At 33.8% G+C, this 22,447-nt stretch overlaps 1 protein-coding gene and 1 pseudogene across 1 annotated transcript in view; both read right to left on the bottom strand.

Moving 5' to 3' along the window:
- SPAG16 (sperm associated antigen 16) overlaps nt 1-22,447 on the bottom strand; it is a 704,011-nt gene that overhangs the window by 195,698 nt on the left and 485,866 nt on the right. Inside the window, exon 14 of the mRNA XM_006908498.3 lies at nt 16,671-16,736. Coding sequence (XP_006908560.1) covers nt 16,671-16,736 — 66 coding nt within the window. The remainder of the gene's footprint in view (nt 1-16,670; nt 16,737-22,447) is intronic.
- On the bottom strand, nt 10,554-10,672 carry LOC112477120 (annotated as a pseudogene).

The following is a 22,447-nucleotide window of genomic DNA, read 5'->3' as shown; positions in this document are numbered from 1 at the left end:
AGTGAGATCAAAGGCCCCCAGGCAGAAGTGCTGAAAGTAAAGAGGTCAGTGTAGTTGGAACTCAAAGTCCTTGACTTTACATGAAATGAGAACAACGAAAACAGAACAAAACAAAACTGGTGCTATGTGTAAAAAGGATTGACTAGGGCTGTATTTGGAGATCAGTAGGAAACAATGACAGTTGTCATTAAATCTAAATTAATGGAGGCAAAAAGAAGCATTCTCATGATTTTGACTAGTCTCTACATGTTTATGACTCCCAAATCTACATGTACAATTCATACTTCTCTTCTGAATTACTGGTCATTATTTCCAATTACCCACAGAATGTATCCATTTAGAAATTCCACAGACAACACAAATCAGCTTGTTCAGAGCCAAATTCATCTTTCCCGCAAACTGTACCCTTCTCTTGACTTTTCATTTCTATGAAGAACTCCATAATGCGTGCAATCACCAGAGTTTATCATATTCTCCATCTCTGTTCTCTCCTATCTTGTTCCGTTGAAGTAGGCCTCTACCCTCCACAATCCCTTATGTCAGGCCCTTGTCCCCTCACACGTGGACACATGTAGTGAACCCTGTAGGTTTGCAGGTCATTTTCACAACAGTGGTTCTCAACCATGGCAATGTTGCCTCCCAGAGGATATTTGGCAATGTCAAGAGATAATTTTGATTGTCACATCTGGGGCACCGAGCACTGGCATTCAGTTGGTAGAGGCCGGAGATACTGATAAACATCTCACACTGTAGAGGACTGTCCCAACTCCCTACCCCCAACATGAAGTTCCCTGGTTCATAATATCAGTAATGCCGGGGTTGCCAAATCAATGGCAGAGTAATTTTTATCTAAATGCAAATTTGAGCCCCTCCTTGACTTCCCTCCTTCTTGCCTGTTATCTCCCACAACTTCCCCACATGCTACTCTGGTTTCTAGTTCTCAAATACGCCATGCCTTCACGTTTCTCTTCTTTTCTCCACTAACTAGGATGCTCATTTGTTATTTCTTCCTCTGGTCATTATTTAAATATACTTAAAATTTGCTCCAAATGCAACTTCTTCTAAAGTATTCTAGGGAACATAAGAACATATTTCTTCTCTTGCTCCCACAGAAGGATGTCATAAAACTTACATAACAAATTGTAATTTTTTTGTAAACATGCCTGTCTTTTCCTTCTAGACCCACACTGTGCAATACATGTGGCTACTGAGTAGTTGAAATGTAACTACTGCAACTGAGGAACTAAATTTTTTATTTTATTTAATTTTAATTAGTTAAATCAAAACTTCCTCATGTAGCTAGTCACTACCATATTAAACATTTTAGATAAAGAACATTTCTATCATTACAGAAAGTTATGTTAGACGATTGTCCTATTAGAGAGTACTGCTCTAAATCTTTTGTACTCAGTTTGGGGCTTATATTATACACTTAATAAGTATTTAAATAAATGAATTAATGATTCATTATTTCCATATGTTAATAGTCAGAGCAAAACATTTCTTAATGGTTGTGATTGAACTCTCAAGAATTATACCAGATATTCTGATTTATTTTTAATTAGTTATCTTTGGTATTTATAATTTGTTGCCCTACATTGATAGTTATCTACTTCGTGTATAGATTTTGATTATTTAATTATATTTTAGTTCATCAAGGAAAAGGACTAAATACTTGTTTGAATCTCCCTCAAAATCTAGCATAATGCTTTTCATTTTGCAAGTGCTAAATAGAGCACGGTTCTGGTAGAAGCGAGAGCAGATTGGCCCAACTTCCTACCAGCCAAATATGGTATAAAATTAGTACATTTATGAAGGTAAAGGGAAAAAGGAGGTTTAATAAATCACTGAGAGTCTTTCTACTCTAAGGACACCTTTTGAAACTAACGTTTTATTCAAGGAGAAATGAAAATTCCTAACATGGCATATGAAATTAATGCATCATGCCTCTGGCAATGAGCCTCTTCTAAAAGCACTAAAGATAAATTTTCTGACTCTCATGTGAGTTTCTTCATTTTTAGTGTCATTATTGGCATTATTTCAGATATTCACATATAAAATCTTAGTCTTATAGGCCCTTAGTGTTTTCTTCTGATGAAGCTCGTCACATTGCAGTAGTCTTTCATGATATATTTACATAGTAACATACTGTAATGTCAAAGTAGGGCGATAGGATTTTTTTTTAATATGAAAAATAAACCAAAGAAATACAGAGTAAAAACTAAAGCTCAGTACTCAATATCTGAAGAGAGTATGATTTTAAATTATATCAGTTTGGCATTGCTATGTATGTCAAAGAAAAGATTTCAGTTTTGTTGTTGGGTTTGCAGTAAGGGCTGAGTAACAAGGAATCTTCAAATTTTAGAAAAATCAGATGCTGAAAACATCTTCTTATTTCCCTTAAAAGCTGATACATTCAAATTCAAAAGCTTTTTTCAATTTCTAAAGAAAATGTTAGTGATTGTCAATACATTTCTGAAAGAGAATATAACGGTTGTCCAGATCAATATCTCCCATGGATTAAAAAAGTAAAGGTTTTGAGAAATTAAGGACTTGTCTAAGCCCTCACAGGAAATTTGTGGGCCAATTAAGACTATAATTCAGATCTCCTACAAACACGCTGTCAACCTTTATTTCTTATAGGAGGAAGAGCTAAACTATAAATTTTATAAAGAATACCATTATTATTATAATCGTACACTTTCTGTTTAAAATTGCTAACAATGAAAAACAGATGATAATAAGACTTTCATTGCCAGTCACAATAGGGTAAAAGGGACCAGGTTGACTCTCATGCATGGAAAAAAAAATGGACAAGATATAGGAAACAACGGTTTGTAAGACATTGTACATCAGGCAACAAAAGACAATAATCACTGAGAAACAAGAAACTAATGAGGTGAGCCATAGAAGATTGCTGTGACATGCTTCCTTGACAGTTTCTAACCCACAGCTCTGGGAGTGGGAACCCAGACAGAGCATAGTGACTCCCAAGATTGAAGTGATGGAACTGATAGTCTAGGGAGACAAAGGCAGCTCAAATTTGCAGGACAGAGTACAGAAGAGAAAGTTGCACAGAGAGAACCCTGGAGATTTCCAAAGTAAATTCCTCCAGTATTTAGCTGAGTACTGATTGGAATATGCATATGAGGAAACTAACTGGAGGCCTGGAAAGAACCATCTGAAATTATAAGAGGAAACATGAAAAGGCACCTTACCAAGGCTAGGAATTATGCCTGCCCCGGAAGCCACACTGAAAAATTTCAAGATTCGGGAGAAATAGGTAGGTTACAGCACAAAGAAGGATCTTGCTTGAATACTGGGAAAATAATTAGCTCTAAATTGAGCATGGCTCTAGTCCCACCTAACCAGTCTTAAAAGCAGACCTGAAAGAACCAAACAGTTTCTAAATAATGTAATAGTATCCCAGAACAAAGCTTAAGAATGTGTGTGTGTGTGTGTGTGTGTGTGTGTGTGTGTGTGTGTGTGTATCTCCAGCATCCAACAGGATTAACTTGATGAATTTATTTGATACATGGTAATGTTGCCATTTTATATACGGGAATATTGAGGCTATTTCTAATTCATACACCTGGTAAATGGTAGCTGGCATCTGAAACTCAATCTGATTGACTTTAAATCCATTAGATACATAAGAAGAAAGTCAGGAATAAATTCACATGTAAATCAGATGAAAGGTTTTTATTCAAAGCTTTTAAATTTAATTTTGATGCACATTATTATATGATTTTGGCATAGTGACATTGGAAATAGCAGAAGGTGAGGGTAAAAGTAAGAGATGCTGGGGTAGAGGGAGGGTGATGTGGCTCATTAGTAAATGCAGCCAGATAATAAAAGACATAAGAAGAGCTTAGAGTTTTATAATTTTTCTTGTCACTTCCCTATTAAACTGGGAAATATAAGATTTAATTAAAACATGCCAATAGACTTCTCACCCAGTCTTTAGGCAATTATAATATGACACAAGTACACAATTAATGTGGTCACCCAACTGAGTAATTCATACACACACTACACACACATAAATTTTTTTCTAAAATGATTATCACTCGAGAGATCTTTGCTTCTGTCCATCAACTTATTTTCTTCTAAACAACGACCATCTTTAAATAAAGCGTTCATGGCATATGGATTTGCATTTGAATGAAGCCTGCACAGATAATCTTCCTAAAACAACCTACAATAATGGGTGATCCAATTTGAGAATTAAAGGACATTCAAATGCTTTTAAAAGCCATTGGTCAACTGCTAAACTTCTAATCCTCTTTAATCCATTTAATCAAGCTGCGGAAACTCATCTTTTTTTTTTTTTTTTTTTTTTTTTTTTTTTTTTTTTTTTTTTTTTTTTTTTTTTTTTTTTTTTTTTTTAGAATAGTACATCTCTGTCCCTCTACCACGTTTTTCTTTTGTTATGATGAGCCGAACAAAGAAATTTATACATGATTTTAAAAGATGAAGACATTTCTTTTTTAAAGAACTCTGATGAAATTATTAATTGGTTTTTAAATATTGACCAGACAAGTGTTCTCTACTAGAATGCTCTAGTGCCTGGTGATGGAGGGTGGGGCAAGGGAGGGGGGACAGCAAAGATGCAATACAGAAATAGATAAGATAGGATCTTAGATCTTAATGAGCTATGGAGTCATCTTGTTCAAACTGATTTATAAACCATCTAAGTGAAATGAAACGTATTGTTCTATAACTTTACATTTTAGGAATAAGTATATGTAAGAATAAAGTACATATAGGTGAATCTTTCATTCAACACACTTGGAAATATACACTGTGCTGTCTCTCATGCCTTTCAAACCTGGTTTGACCAATATTCTGTTAATTTATAACTCTGCCATTCTGCTCTTTCTATTTACCAAATCAGGAAATAGAACATTCTGTTTGGAGTTTAAAGTGAACAGCATGTGACACCGTTGGAGCAATTTTTGCATTAATTTACATAAAAAACTGAGATCACAGGACCCCCTGAAGAGTAAAAGCTAGCCACAATTGCTACTGCACTTTAAGTAGTATACCAGGGATGTCAATTTTAATGATTCAGGAACTTAAATTCATTAATCTGTTGTCCTTTATCAGGGGAGAAAATCAGTCCTTTTATATTTCCAGAGTAAGGAAGGGGACAGGGCAGGGAATGACAATTAGAGAAGCACTAGTCTGCGGCAGTGACTGGAGGTCTGTGAGGGGCCTGGAACATGAATGTCCACGTTAGCAGCTGACTTAGGTGCAGACTGCAAAATATCCAGGCAAATAAATATGTTTCTTTCCTGGTTGGAAAAATATAAAATTTTTAAAATTTACCTAAATCAGTTTCATATACTATGTACAAGGTACAAGTTTCTAGTAATTTTTAAATAATCATTTCTTAAGTGCTTAGATGGAGTTTTTAAAAATATATGTATGTATTTTCTGATGGCCAGAGTCGGGTGGGGAAAGTGGTGTAGGGTTAAAGAAGTACAAATTAGTAGTTGATAGATGGCCACAGGGATGAGTAGCGCAGCATAGGGAATGCAGTCAGCAGTAAGGTAATGGGTAGGTGGAGAGCCAGAGGAGAGAAAGAGTGATCAGGGGTATTGTTTCATATACTATATAAATGTCTAACCAATGTACTGTATATTTGAAACTAATAATAAAAGAATGTTTTTTTTAAATATGTAGTTTTACACTTCATGGTGAAATAAAACAAATCATCTAGCAAAGATGAGAGAAATAACTTAATGACTGTTCTTAATAACAGTTCCTTTTCTCTTTGTCCTTCTGCTCTTTAATCATTGCAGAAGATATTATATGTAGATCCACACAAATTCTGTTAAATCTGTTTTAGTTATTGTGAGAACAACCTAAGGTGTTACTCTATCTGACAGAAGTCTCTTTTAAAGTGGCCAATTATTGTTGATTAATATAGTTTCACTGCAATAACATTACTGAGATAATCTGCAATGCGTTTACTCTCTCTTAATATATAAGTGCAGTTCTATTAGGTACATAAAAATGATACTTTATGCATAAGTTTATGTCATCATAATGTTTACATTACTAAGGTTCATGTTTATGATGATAGGCTATATTTGGCTGTAGCCATATTAAAGTGATTGGATCAAATATCCTCAAATCTATAGTCTGAGTTACAAAAATAGATTAGAGAGTGAAGCTACATATATTTAACTAAAATTCATCACCTTTCTAATAACTACTGCTATACTAGGCTGTGCTTCTGTTTGCACAGAATTTTTTAGTACTCTAGATTTTTTTCCACTGGAGAAACAATCATATTTTCTTAAAGATATGGAATCATATCCACAGAATACTCTTTGGAGAAAGAAAAGTTACAAATACAAAAAGACGTATTCTATTTTTACCATTTTTAGATATGCAAAACATAATAGGAAAGCCATCCATATTTTAATGATTTATTTTCTTTTGTAATTTTGTATTTGGGCATGTAAACTAAAATCCAACTATTTCTAAGAAAAAAAATCTATCCCTCAGCCTAAGAAGAGAAAATTTTGAATACCTTCGGTCAATTCCAATATGAAGCCCCATAAAAAAGAAACAAAATCTATATTTAAGAGTCTTTGTGGTCTTAATTTTCTCTAGCTCAGGTGGAACAAAAGATCGAGATGCAACAAGCATTTATGTTAGAAGCAAAAGGTTCTTTTGCTTCACTGTTACTTGAAAATGAGTCAAGGGATATTTACAAATTCTTAAAAAAACGAGTATGAAAACTTGAATTCTTTAGGAAAAATACAATAAATTTATGTTTCTGAATGCAATTTAAATATAGCAGCTTAAGTTTCTTTAGTTAGAAAACTGCTGAGTTTTTTGATACAGCTGTTGAATTGGGGTGGGGTGAGAGGCAACGCATGGTGGTGATTGACATACCGGTCCCCAAGACTATTGTAAAATTTGCCACGGGAAGTTCCTGACCATTTGAGGGGAGATGTAACTTTTAAAACATTTTCCCTTCAGGGACACCTTGAGTATACAAATTAAACTTCTAAAGAGGAAAAGCAGATTCTTCTGCTCTGCCTGTAGATTTGCATGTTAACAACCAGTTATTTCTTGAGGTATGGATTCACAGGGTCACACTCACCCACAAACACACAATTAAGTGGAGAAAATTATATTAAAGGAGATAATCAAGTTATCTTGTAATTATACTTTTGAGTAAATTGGTGTGACAAGTCTTTTTGCCCTAATTATGTGATTCAGGGATAATGAATGATGCATTAGACATAATCTTTATATGTAAAACAATTTCTTAATACATGTAGTTTTTCAAACCACATGCAAGTTTAGACTGACTGCAATTAATCATGACTAGAGAAAAATGTATAATTTTATACTGATATTTTGATATTATTTAGAACATCTTTTTGCACTGAAACTGTTTAAATGAGTCAATTGCTTTGGAAGACCACTTGCCTAAATGGCCAAATATTCTGAGCAGTGACATCATTTCTTATAAAAATAATAAATATATTTTGAACTATTTTTGGCAGCTATATTCTTAGAACAATCATGGGAAGCCTGGAAAGTGTATTAAATTTTAAAATATTTTAAGATCAATAGTATAAAATACATTTAATTATATCGCAGTATTGTCATTACTATGTTCTCTTAAATACCCTTCTGTTCTAACTTGTGGTGACTTTCTGATATCTCCTAATCAGTGAATATTTATTGATTACCTACCGAACCAAGAATTGAAATGAGAGCTATGGGGTAAAAATCGTTAAAGTGTTACTGAGCCCAAAGAATCTATTTCTCATAGCGGGGGTATTTTTTTAGAAATAAATATTTTGGAAGCCACAGATAATGCTATGAGGTTATTCTAAAATGGCTTCAACCATCCCACATTTAACTAATAACAGTCTAAGTTAACAGTTATCTCCTAGGTATAAGATATTTCGCCTGCTTAATTCTGTTTCACGCCATATATACTATTACTCCATCACCCCACACTTCTACCACCTCAGGAACATGACCTTTGCTGTTGCCTCTGCTTGAGTTCTTCCTTAAGATCACTCCATGGTTTTCTTTGATATTGTTCATTCAGAGTCCCTTCCTGACCATTTTATTATAAATCCCAACTCTCTCTTCATTACTCTTTTTTTACACTGATTTATTCTGGTTATATAACATTTATTATTCTTGGCACTGTTGATTTGTTTACTTGTTTATTTTCACTGATTCTTACCAGAGTATAAGATCCATAAGGACGGGACTTGGTTTTGTCCATTGCTGAACCCTCAATATTTAGAGTGGTGTCTAAGACTAAGATGTAGAAGGTGCTCAGTAAACAGTTGCTAAGTTGAAAGTCCACTACTGAATTTTCCATGAATGTCAAAAGAATTTAAGTCATCCAGAGGATAAACATATATATATGTATGTATGCATGCATACATACATACATATGTGTGCATGTATCCATGCATGTATGTATGCATGCATGCATACATGCATACATACATATAGAAAGAGAAACAGTTTTATAGTCAAAACAGAAGCATCAACAAATATGACATAATAATGTTGCTTTTAATTTTCACAGAACCATCAAGAAAATTACAAATGCATGAATTCATCTTTATCTAACTGTAGAAATTATTGAAGGTTAAACTTTAGGGGCAGGGTGATATCATCTTAAATGTACTGTTCTTTGTCATTTAAAGTGTTATATTTTAAAAAACAAAATGAAGTAGAAATAAAGAGAGAATACCTCTACCAATTTATTATATTTAAAAAATAATTTTCTAATTAATTTTCTGTTTATACTAATTATTTTCTTTTGCTTTTCTTTATTTTTTTTATCGGAAATTATTTTCTTTGCAAAATGTTAGGGCAAGGCTATTTCCTGAAAGATTTAGTTTAAAAATATCATTTAGAATGAGAAGTTTAAAAGATATAAAATTAGTTTTCAGGTATGTGGGAGCATTAAAATAATTCAAATATTATGTAAAATAATATTGGCATGTTACATATCCCTCGATTTTCTATTCTGTCACTGTCTCTAGTTTCTTCAAATAGACAAACTGTTTTGGTATTTTTCATGACATATCTAAAAGTTTTGACTTATGCATTATCCAGGTGAAGTAATGAATAAAAACTGACATCAAATATCAATATTATTGGCCCAGCTAAATGGTAGTTGACATCAAGTTGGATTACTGAAGAAGTAAACAAAATCGAAATTTTTTTGGTGTATAAGTACAGCCTGACATCATTTGTCCTTCAGATGATTAATGGCTGTATGACCTAAATGTTGTTTGTATTGCTTTATATAAAGTGGCCAGAGACTGATACTAAGTACTTTCTGTTTGATCTCAGATAATAAATAAACTTCAGAAAATCAAGAATTGAACTTCCTTTGCTAAAATGGTGCAAGGATAACTTTTCTAGTAGGCAATCGCAGGAATTTATCAATGATTTCAAAAAAGGATAATGTGAATTAATGCATTTATGTCCACATAGTAGCAATTTAGAAAAAGCAATTAACCTATCTAAGATCAAATTTAAAACTCTTAACTGCCTAATTATTAAATGGTATGCTCCGATGTGAAAAAACAAAGTATCCTTACTGAGGCTTATATTCATTTTTTAGTAAGATTTAGCTTGTTTAATATAATTACATAATATCTTATTTAAAATAGTTTCAGAATTATATTTTCTTATCTTCATTAAAGTGTAAAATATGTACTGCAGCTTTATGTTTATGACATTGATATTACATTAAATGAAATAAAATTATGGGATATAAGATATTTATCTTATATATTTGTATGTGTTCTTTCATTTACTTCTACTTATTGATAACACAAATAGTTAAAGAAAGCATTAGCACCAGTAGTAGTAGTAGTAGTAGTAGTAGTAGTAGTAGTAATAGTAGTAGCAGCAGCAGCAGTAGTCATAGTAATAATAATAGGAACAATATGAGTAGAAATGGTAGTAATAGCATTTTCTAGTTGCCTGGCACTATGTTGCTAAACATATTACATATATGATACAATACTCATTGTTCTTTTTATCATGAATTTTTACAGAAGAACTGAATAATTTGCTTGAGATTATGCATTTTGTGAATGGTGACACCTGGATTCAAAAGGTACTAGGAGGAGACAAGTCTAACCAATGTTGGGTACCAGTACTCCAAAGTCATAGGACGCTATGATCCTATATAAGCTTTATAAGGAGCTATTAATTTATCTTGAGATTTAACTGATTTGAGCTTGCAGTTCAATATCCACAGAATTTGGAAGGCTGGTATAGGTGAAATAAGATGCAGTGATACAAACACTGTAATGAAATCCTTATGCTTTCACTTGCTCAGAACTTTGCATTCATTCATCATATTTTTTAATATTAAATATGTAAATTAAACTATACTAGAAGTTGGAGATAGTGAGTCAAACAAGTTTTTTTTTTTTTTTTTAAGGCAAGGCAACCCTTGGTTGACCTCACAGATTGCAAGGAACTTGTCAGCTTACAATCCCTTATTTTTATTTTATTTTATTTTTTTTTTATGCCTACAGCACCTGGTCTTCCTAGGTGGTCTCCCATCCAATTACTAACCAGGTCCAACCCTGCTTAACTTCTGAGATCAGATGAGATCGGGCTTGTTCATGGTAGCATGGCCATAGATGAGTCAAACGAGATTTAAAATGTCCTTGTTTTCATTCCTTTTCATTGTATTCCATTGTAAACAGATTTTTTTATTAACAGACAAAAATCCCCAAGACAATTGTGAACTACAACTGATCCTCCTGCTTCTGTACTGTAATAAATAAGTTGACTGCATTGACTAAGATGATAAGATGGAGAAAAGAACCAGTTAGGATGAAGGGAAAACAAGAGTTTCATTTTTAGCATATTAAGGTACCTTATAGATATTTAGGCCGAAATGCAAAATAGCTAACAGTGAATCTGGAAGTCAGAGTGGGATTTATTTTGAAATCATCACATGTTAAGCGGAATTAAAAACCGCAGGTTTGAATGAGATGAAGAAGAGAATTTGCTAGAGAATAAGATTTAAGATTGAGTCTTGATACAATTTAATATTTAGCAGTCAAGCGGTAAAGGAGGATCTGGCACAGCAGTTTGAGAAGCAGTGACCATGGAGATTTTGCTTTCCAGAATTCAAGAAGAATGTTTTCAGTGATTATGAAAGTGAAGTCTGATAACAATGGAGAAATGATCATTGCATGTAATGATATGAAAAGCCAAACAATTTCAGTGTAGTTGTTGACTTGGAGTTCATATTTAAATGGTTGAGAAGAAAATGATACTGGAAATTTCTGGGTAACATGGAAGAATAAGATAATTCAGAAGTAACACTGCAACTCAAAATTCAAAGAGATTATGGATTAAAAAGTAAAAATAAAAACCTAATATATATCTGAATTCAAACACTCGAACAAAACAATAAAACAAGGACAGGTAAATTTTAAAAGAATCAAATAGAAATTGTATAAATAATAACTGTAGTAATAGAAATGTAAAAACTCAATAGAAATATGAAGTAGTAAACTAAATTCAGCCAAATAAAATTTAGCAAATTATAAAACAAATCTGAAGAAGTCTATCAGTATGCAATATTAAGAAGTAAAGCATAGGAAATATCAATATAAATTAAGAAACTTGGAGAACTTCCAACATAAATATAAAAGGAGAGTTTCATTTGCATAAGAATTAGTTACAGTAATCTTTATCTAAATAACAAAACTGAATGCCCTCAAACAGCATTCTTTCTAAGCCCATTTAAAAAGTGATCATGTACAAGGCAGAAAACAAGTCCTACTAAATCTCCCAAACTGACATAATTCAATTTTCCTGACAAATATATAATAATTTCACAAATCAGCAATTCAAAGAGAGCCCTCAAATTTTTCATGTATATTTCAAGTATATTTGGAACTAAAAGTGATTTTTAAAAAGTTCAAATTTACAGAAAAAATCAAGAGTGCATGAAAGTAAGAAAAGTAAGATAGCAATTGATTGAGAAATAGAATGTCAAACTTTTTAAACAGAAAAACATTTGAAACTTGTTTATATAGAAATAGAAATAATTCTGTAGAAAGGTAAGGATGAGGACTAATTGCAAATGTAAACTTAAGAAGAGGATAAAAAAAAGAATTGAATTCACAGTACAACCTGAAAGATCAAAATGCCTTACCAGCTGATACACTTCTGTGGTGCTTGGAGGCAAGACACAGGAGATGCCTGGAGATGCCCATGCATTTACACATGTAGTGGTAGGAAGCTATGGGATTTTTCTCAGATGGTTTCTATTTTCTCATTAAAGAATAAGTTGTAGATGTAGGAGGTGAGTTTGTGGATGAGAGGAAGTTAGAGTGGGAGGATATTTAAGGAGAGTATAAAAGCAATCTAAATGAATAGAAAAATAAAAACACTAGAGAAATATAGTTTAAATGTTGAGCAATAATGAGTGGTCATTTGCACTTCAGGATCAGAAATTTAATTTAATTAAAAAACAGTCTTATAGTTTTCTCCAGTACTTTTTAATCTTGTTCAGGCCAAAGAATATAGATTTGCTAGATAAGCACTACAGAGAAAAAGAGGTCAAACTGAACTAAAATCCTTTGCAATGGAATTGCTAGGAAAACAACTGAGGAACCTGAGCTGGGGTAAAATGATAAGTGAAGGCAGAACGTGTGATAAGGTGGGAAAGGTTTAGCTGGTTAGAGCTTTTAATGAAGTGGAAGTGTTGTTCTGGGTGTACTTAAGAGCTGGAAAGACACAGACAGGTATGTTCTGAAAAGCAGTGCTTGAAATTGAGATTTTGGAAGTGATGTATTTATAGTTAATGACTAAGTGTTCAGAGTTTGACTTTAGGAGTATGTAGCCGAGGAGAAAAAGGGTGATGGAGGAAAAGTGGTCAAGGAAATAAGTGGTCAGAGTGCTGCGTGGGCCATACAGATAGAGAAAGCCAGTGATTCAGAAACTCTAGTTTTCAAAGAATGAGGGAGACTCACTAGGAAGTTCTCAGTAGTGAATCTGCTTTAGGATTTCAGTGGGATTCTGGCACATTTTGAGATTAAAACGTCTCGTTGATTCAGGACCCCTGACTTAATTCTAAAGGTCTACTCTTCTCGATGATCGCTGAGTTGGAGCTGACTCAGATCACACTTCCTGGGGCAACTCCTCACTAAACTCCTTATCACAGCCTCTGATATCTATGGGTAGGAAGTGCTGGGTAAGGTTTTTGGAAATGCAGAGTGGACTTAATCTCTTTCCCATAACATCATGTTTTATGAGCGTTTGATTTTTTAATAGTTCATTTTGATTCTATAGCCATTTTGCCATAAAGAATGTGATTCTTATATTTATTTTTGTTATCGATAAATATCTAAGCTAGCATATTTTCCCTTATTAGCTTCTCACCTCCAAAGAATTGTGTTTGTCCCTGAATCTGATCCCATTACCCTTTTCATCTCTTATATACTCTTCCACCATCCTCTAGTGATTCATATACATTATGAGCCAATTCCCTTCTCATACTATTCTCTCCTCTAAGAACTTCTTTCACATTCTTGGCTTAAATTGTGACCTGAATATCACCCACAACGACCACTTCCCTTCTTGTTTTCTAAAACAGGAAATTAGTTCTCTTACTCCCCACATGACTCAAAGCCAAACAGTTGGAGTATGTGTCTTCCTTGCTAAAAATTCCTATCAAACCCTTTTCCCTCTTATCTGTTTAAAACTTCCAAGTGCTGTAAAGATAAAACTGACAGGCTTCTTTTTCCTTCACCCTTATTCATGACAGCTATAGCTTCAGTGGATGGAAAATGAGTTAGAATTTGACTTCTCTTCTGTTAAGGCAATATTCTGTGGTATCCATTTTGAAATCAGAATATCCATATTTATATAATTAGTTGCAATAAAGGCACACACTCCTATGTTAAAAAAATCAATATAATATTTAAATTAATCCAAAAGGTCAACTAGAAGTGAGAACAGGACTTAGTCTAAAGCCTTCTCTTTCACGAGCTAGTGAAAACCTAGAATTATCTTCAATCTTACACAGTCTTCTAACTTTGTTCAACAATCAAAGAGTTGAAACTAAATTCCTAGCTCAAATGTGTGAAGTGAAGGTAAATACTCAGAAGGAAAGATAAAATTATATTCTAATAGACTTGATTTATAATGTGCACCTGAATTCACGGGGGAGACACAGCAACTTCCTGCAAAATTGAAGGCAGGGAAGACTCTCGAATAGGCACGCTTTGCTCCTTTTCTTGCTATGTTTTTTACATAGTTTTGTTTTGTTTTGTTTTGTTTTTAACTTACATTGAATCGTCTGTATCTATTAACATTTTTCCAGCAATAACCGTCAGCTTTCTTTTTTTATTTTTGGTTTGGCTTTACAAAATAGAATTGGTAAAAAATTTTCATAGCTCCTTAAAATATTTCATTAACAGATTACTTAAAAAGAGATTTTAAATAAATGCCTACTTCTGTTAGACAAATCAGTAAGAAATAAAGACATCAGAGCCCTAATACTACATAACATAAAAATAAAATTAACTTTACATAGCTTTTCAAGACCATACATAAATATCATATGTCGTATATTTGTTTCTGTCATTCTTGGTTGCTAGGTAGATAACACTGAATTTTACATTTGTGATTTCTGCTTATAAATCTAAAATTGTAGAATTTTCCTAAAATTATGTTTACACAAATAGCTAAATGCATTTTTAGCTAGTAATGTAACCTGAATGCATATTCCTAAAGGTATCAAATAATTAGCAAATTTAATACTAAGTAATTCAAATCTCTGTCTGCCATATATATACCTTATAATGCATTTATTATCACAACCTTGTCTGATAGTTTGTTTAAACATGAAATGTGTCACAATGCCATGTCCTCAAGAGATCCCTAAGAGTCTTTTTGTTCTTTCATTCACTTCTGCCACCCAATCTCTTGACATTCCTTAGCAGGTATGCAAAATATAACAGTTTTTGAAACAATTGACATACATGATCGAAAATTTAACTTAGGGGTGTCATTTATCATAACAAAATCTCATTTCCTTAACAGTTATTAACTTTACAGAAAAGAGGAGATAAATTAATGGAAAAATTCAGTGAGACCCTGTGATGTTGATTTGGAATTGTGTTGTAATAGTCATTTTAGTATGAACAAAGTATATAAGCAAAAACAGGTTAGCTACTTTAATACCGGACACCTGGACCTCATATGCATCATTTCGCCTTTGAAATATGCATAATTAATGTATGTCTCCCTTGATTGCTGATTCAGTAAATCTAAGTTAGTTATTTCCATCTTTATTAATTTAACTATTTGGGATGTTAAATGGTGTGTCTTTTTCAGCTATGATATTGCTTACCAAAATAAAATACCTAACTTATAAAATGTTAGTTTACTTCATTTTAGCTTCCATTTAATTTTCCTAGGGTACATAAATCTATAAGCCATTTAATAGATTTTTGGCATAAATATCTTGTATTACATGAGCCCATAGTGCTTAAATGACTTCATAATCTGCAAGAAAAAAAAAACTTTGCTTGGTATCTAGTACTAACCCATAATATACTGGCTTAATAGAGTCAATCGAATGGAAATTTCTTACTAAGATGACTTCGTTAGAATATAATTGTAGTTGAGCCCATCATTTACATTCTAGGACTGACGATAACACCGGCACAATTTCAGCTGGAGCAAACGACATTACTTAGTAGAAATAATTTTTAGTGAGCATTTTTCCTCTATAGAAAAATAATAACACCATGATAGTAACAGAATTTTGACTATGCTGTCATTTTGAAATTAGATGTACGGAATCTATTAGACTTCTTTTTAGCTAATTGGAAAATAAGAGGGATATAGAATTAAGATTCACACTCTACTGGGAACTTAGAGACAAATTAAAATGTTAGATATAATTAAATCATAGAGTTTGAAAAGACTTGAGAGGTCATCTGTCTTGTCAAATTGCTTTTATCTGAGAAGGAACAAACTTAAATCATCCTTCCATGATTACTATCTGAACCCTTTTAAATATAACCCCAATTAGCTTAGCAACTTGAAGCAATGTTTAACAATTTTCATTGCTGGAGAAATCATCCTAATATCTGAATACCTCAGATTGTAGACAGTTTTGGTTTGTCATCAGTTTATGTGAAGAAAGACATATTTAAAATCTTTCCATGATGAATTAAAAAGCTGTCAATTCAAGATTGCTTTGTTCTAACCAGAAGAAAGTCCTCACTTCTTTAATGGTTTTTATTCTTGTGTTTTCTTTCAAGCATTTTCATTATTTTTATGATTCAAAATTAATAATATTTATAAGTCTATGTCTCACTTATTTTCTTGAAGCCCAAATTAGACAAGAAGATTTCAAAAATGAGTTTCAATGGAGTTAAGTACAATAGAATTCCTCACTGTTCTTACCACTGTATATTGTCTGTGTGTGTGTTTTAAACTTCTGCAACCCTATACTATCTGTATTTTTTTCTGTTACCATAATTAAGTCTCAAATTTGTTCTCCTACTCACCCTGATAACTTACTATCTTCCCTTGGGACTTTGTTTCATTACAATGAATTTGTATATGAAGAATTAAAGAAAAATTATTGGGAGAACAGAACTCACCCTAGGTGTGAAGGTGGCATCGTTGATAGAATGCATGTGACCATAAAGTGATTGCTCACATTTACCCTAGAAAGACAAAGGAGAAATAAAATCAAATAAATTCCACTCATGGTATGTAAAGAAACTGAAGGATAATTCATTGTATTTGTTTTAAAGTAATGTTTTAGTCCAATTATAAAATTAATACATTCCCTTGACAGAAAATGCCAACTTTTCTATCGGCTACCATTTGGAATCAAGCAGAGCTGTGCTGATGAGTGTGCCAACAGGGCTCGTAACCACGTGGAAATTCTTGTACCTTTGCTTTTATACCATTGGACTGGTGGTGAACTCTCAAAAGACTGCGTTTTGCAAATAGCATAGTTTTCAAGCCATGGGGACAAGTCGTGAAGCCCTTCTAGAAGGCTCTTATTTTCAGCACATGATTTCTGCCATTGTTGGGAATGTGGAGTTCTTTCTTCTTTTCTGTTTTTAGTTACAAGATCATGTTTTAATTCTCGAATTTTTGGTTTGGCACCAAAATCATCACATGTATAAAAATGTTATAAAACATGTACATAATATTTTTAACACAAAATAATCATTTGTTTTGTGAAAATCAATACTTCACATCTATTCATTTAGATCATCATTTCCAAACAAAAGCAAAAAGTAACCGCAAAAATTTCCAAGCTTCACTTTAAATGAGTCCAAGAAAAATGGCCCATAACACATTACAAAGGGGGTTTAAACGTGGGGCTTATCATTTTTACCCATATATTCAAAGGGCATTCTTAATTATCTTAGGGAAATAATTCAAATTCTGTAGAATCAGAGAAATATGTACTTGGAACATTGTTTGTAGATTTTGTTATGGGCTGAAATTCAGATTTAATTCAACAAATATTTTTGAGCAATTAATATATGTTGGGCACAACTCTAGGTGAATGAAATAAAGAACTTGTCCCCACTGACCTTACATTTTAGGGGGAGAGGAAGAGAATGACATTTTTAAAAGGTACAAAGTAAGTTAGAAGACAATAGGTATTGTGAAAATAATAAAAGTCAGGCAGGATAAGTCAGGGGTTTCACGAGTTTTGGGACTGAGATGCTAAGGACAAATCAAATTACCAGGTAGAACGGTGTGGTGTGACCACATTCAAAAAGTAAGTTTTGAACAAAGACTGATGATGAAAAGGGAGTTAGCCAAGCAGATACTTGGAGAACAAGCATTCTAGGAAGAAGGAATAACTGGAGAAAATGTATGAAAGTGGGAATTTGCCTGGTATGTTTTTGGAATAGCAAAGAGCCAAGTTGGCTGGAGAGAAGTCAGTCAGTCAGGAGGAGAATAGGTTTACTCAAAAGGATTCATCTACTCTCATTCACTACCTTGTATTTACTTAGTCCTAAATCATTCAGGCTGGAAGATAGATTACAGAAAAAACTATGAAAAAGAGATATTAAAGTTAGTCTTCGTCATGCCCCTCATTTACAGAACATTCATGAAATATTTTGGAACTATGCAAAGTTGGCAAGGCTTTACAACTAGGCTCTAATTAGCCCTCACCATTGCATTTAGCAAACTGTTTCAAATATTTATTTACAGAATTAATACATGCTATTAATACCTTTTCACAGAAGGCAAAATTTACTGACGTGAATTTAAATTTCATAAAAATATGTTGAACAATTTGGCACTCTCTCAGAATCCACCCTGCCCATGTCATTCTGTTTCAATATCTTGATACTGTTACAACACCAGTTATATTGAGAACTTCAAATACCTAAATCACCCAAACACCTAAAGTAGAAATAAATTACAAAGCCAAAATGGTAAAGTATAAAATGTTATAATTAGCATTTATAATCTTAGGAATTTTTATGGTTAATTTTATTTGAGAACTAACATCATATAGAGTTATATAACATTTATTTGTATAGTTAGTGTTAATATTTTTAAAAATCTATTTAAATTAGCAAAATTGCCTTAAAATATTTTTTTTTTTGCATTAATAAAAGTTTTACATTTGGTCTTCTTCTAAATTGTGAACCTCTAAACTATTTGGTTAATTAGTAAGAACAATGGAGTTTCCTGATTCAAATCCTGAATGCCACGTTTTAATTCAAAATGGAATCTCTAAGGCACCCTTGAAAAGCCCTGGAAATACAGGTAATAATGGAAATGCTGACGGAACACATTTATGCTGCTGTAACAAAACCTGACTTGAAGATAAATGTTTCATGAATTAGGAAAAGTTAAAACAGCTTTTTCCATCTAGCTCTGTTCCCAAGATAAAAGTGAATCTACTCTTTTTGTGGTATAGAGAATATGTAGGTTACTAATATGCTAGTCTGCAAACAGCCTTAATCAAAAGCAATACCCAAACTGGGACGTTAAAATTTGGAATATCTTCTTTGATGAAATCTTGTCAGAATCGTTTTATTTCAAAGAAGTAGAAAAAGTGAAAAAGAGGAAAGAGTCTTATAAAAAAAAAATCGTGTGACCAAACATGTCATTGCTCCAGTATTTGTTTCTCTCAGAGAAGCTGCGTGCAATAATGGTTTCTATCACTGGCCCTGGGGATAGAAACGTCTGGGATTTAATTCTTGAAATTGTTTCCTAATAGCCGTGTAACCTTAAACAAATTGCTTCACTTCATTCACTGTGCTTCAGTTGCCTCATTTAATTCTCAAAACAATCCTATAGGTTAAATAACAGTACTGTGTCCAGAGAGGTAAAATATTTAACCTATAGGTTTGTTTTGAGAATTAAATGAGATTAAATGCATGTGAAATGTTGGTAGAGTGCCTAGAACAAAGTAAGAGCTTAAAGAATATTAGCTCTTAACTTGAGACATAAACCATTGAAATGCTGATGACTTTGAAATCAATGTTTCCACCCTTAGCCATCTATTTGCCTCTTTAATGAGCTCAGGAAAGAGCCTTAGAGTCATCAGTGCTGTTTCTTGTTTGTCCCTCAGATTCATTCCCTATGAGGCGCTGCCCTGCTCCATGTCCTGCTAACCACATCGCTTTGGGCTCTCAGGCCTCCTGTCCTCTGGTAAGACTGAGCCAGAGGAAAGCATTAGCAGGACATGGTAGAACAGAAAGACATCGAGGACAGATAAATAACCACTTGAGCTCCCTTCCTGTTCAGTAGTGATTCGGTCAGTGGCCCTGTCCTCTACCCAATTGCACAACTCCTCTTGTACTGGTTCTCTCCCATGGCAACAGCTCACATGTGTCCAGTAATGCCCTCCTTCTCCAGGCCCTTCAGACCGAGGGGCAGTAATGGCTTTCCAGTGTTGCTAGCCCTTCAGTGCTGTATTTGGTCCCTTAACCCTATTCACACTTCAGTAAACATACAACTTGGGTTTGCGCCCTCTTTCCTGCTGGTGATATAGCATGTCAGGCATTATATGCAAAAACAGACTTGTCTGATATAGCATGTCAGGCATTATATGCAAAAGCAGACTTTTTAACTTCCCAGTTGCCCATCTTGACCCTTGACAAATCTTTCCCTCTGAATAAAGGGCATCGCCAATTGCTCAAACAAAAAACCAAGGCAATCAAACACCTAAGAATTAGAATACCTCTCTTCCCCCGACCCTACCAGTTCTCAGCTAGTACATCTCTTCTTTCTGAAACATACAGCTCTACTCTGCCCACCTCTGTCTCTCTCCATCATTACCACTCTAGTGCAGGACATTGTCATATGGAGCATGCGGACAGCAGAAACATCCTTATTGATCTGCTTGCTCCTACTGTCACCCCACTCCCCATCCATTTCTCTTGCAGCCACTGGAGTGATCAATAAACCTGAATCAAATCATACCATGCTGCTGCTTACAGCCATTCAAACAATTATTATTTGTAGTTAGGTCCAAAGGCTCTACATTGTTTGGCTCCTATCTGGCTATCTGACATCGTATCTCATCCTTTACCATTCTCCCTTCTCATATATGAACATTTTCAATATCCATGAATATTTTCATGTTTCTACAGTCAAGGCTTTCTGGACAAAAACAACTATCCCTGAGTTAAAGGATGATTCAATTGCAACTCTACAGATAGAGACCTCTGGAGAGATTCAGGGGCACCTCCCCCTGAGGCATTTGTTTTTTGTTTGTTTGTTTACTTTCCAGGGGTTGCAAGCTTGCAAGCCTAGAAGCCTTCCCCTTTCTCTTCTCAGAGAACTGTTTATACTTCGAAACTCAATTTCTCTTCCTTCCTTCCTTCCTTCTTTCTTTTTTGTCTTTGTCTTTGTCTTTCTTTGTCTTTGTCTTTGTCTCTGTCTCTGTCTCTCTGTCTGTCTGTCTGTCTGTCTCTCTGTCTATCTCTCTCTCTTGCTCAATCTCGCTCTCCAAATTTTCTCTCTTTCTCTCCCTACCCTCCTACTCCAGACAGGCAGAAGGGCTCTGAATTTCATAATTTGGGAATCTCTTTTCATAGTATATAACTCACTGTACCTACAGGGTATATATACCTGGCTATCACTGCTTCTCCCCATGAGAAATTAGGGAATGGCAAATCAACACAAACTGCTTGGTGAGTAAATAAATGGTCTGACCTATGATCAGGCAACCTTCTGTTTCCTGTCAGAATAAATACATAAGTAAATATAAATATAAACCATAATATTGTCACAGTTACCTTCCTGTTCTTCTAACAGGCCTGCCATGCTCCTGCCTTTATATTTCCTGTTTCTCTACCTTGCATGTTTTCATGTAGCTAGAGGCATGCCCTTGTCCTTCTTCCCATCATGCTTTCAACTCAAACTCATTCTTTTCCGTGACGTCCGAGATCTAATATTCTTGCCCCTACTCTGATACTTACTCATACAGTTGCAGACATTTTATGAAACCCCTTTCATTTTCTTCTTGGGCACTCCATCAGACTAGAGGTCAGGTGTGGCCGTGTGACTGAGCTCTGCCCAGTGAAATTATGAAATAAGTCCCATGCAGCCTTGACTCTGAAAATATCCCACACAATCCTCTAAGCTCTTTATTTTTGCCTATTTTTTGGAATGTAGGCACAGGGGCCCTGGAAGATAGAGGAGCACAAATGGAAGGAGCCTGGGTTTCTGAACCACTCCAAGAAGAAAAGCTACCAATTAAGACCTTCTAACTGGATGTTCCATGAATGAGAACTAAGCTTCTGCTGTGTCAAAACCCTCAAAATCCAGGGTTTAATAATTTCATCAGGTGTTGATACCTGATAAATAGGTCATCCTCTTTTGTTTCTTTCATGTTACTCATCATCAAATAAATTTACTTAATGAGTTTGTTTCCTTGTTTATTGTTGGTTTCCTCCCCCTAGAATTGAGCCCCATAAGAGAAAAATGTTTGAAACTTGTTTGTCTTGTCCACCGCTCAATTATCTCTAAGGCCCAAGACAGCTCTTATAGAATTCAATAAATATTTGTTGAGTGAAAAAGTGAATAGTAACATGGAGATCACAACTAAAAATTGCAAAAATTCTCCTTCACAATATATGTTTATTTTTGGACAAATAGCTTGGCAGCCTTTTCAATATTTATTTTCGTCTTAATCAGTCATGACAGGGAATGTACACTGTCTTTTTTTTTTTACATTTTATAACTGTTTTATTTAAAGATCACAGGTAAACACTGAGGCTTTGGCACTTTTTTTATTATTAAGTTTATTGAGGTAACATTGGTTAATACAATTATATAATTTTCAGGTATACATTATAATTTGACATCTGTATATTTCATTGTGTTTACCACCTAGAGTCCAGTTTCCTTCAGCTACCATGTATTTGATCCCCTTTTCCTA

Source organism: Pteropus alecto, unplaced genomic scaffold (genome assembly GCF_000325575.1).
Source record: "Pteropus alecto unplaced genomic scaffold, ASM32557v1 scaffold182, whole genome shotgun sequence".
Taxonomy (NCBI): Eukaryota; Metazoa; Chordata; class Mammalia; order Chiroptera; family Pteropodidae; genus Pteropus; species Pteropus alecto.
This window is presented reverse-complemented; position numbering and strand designations above follow the sequence as displayed.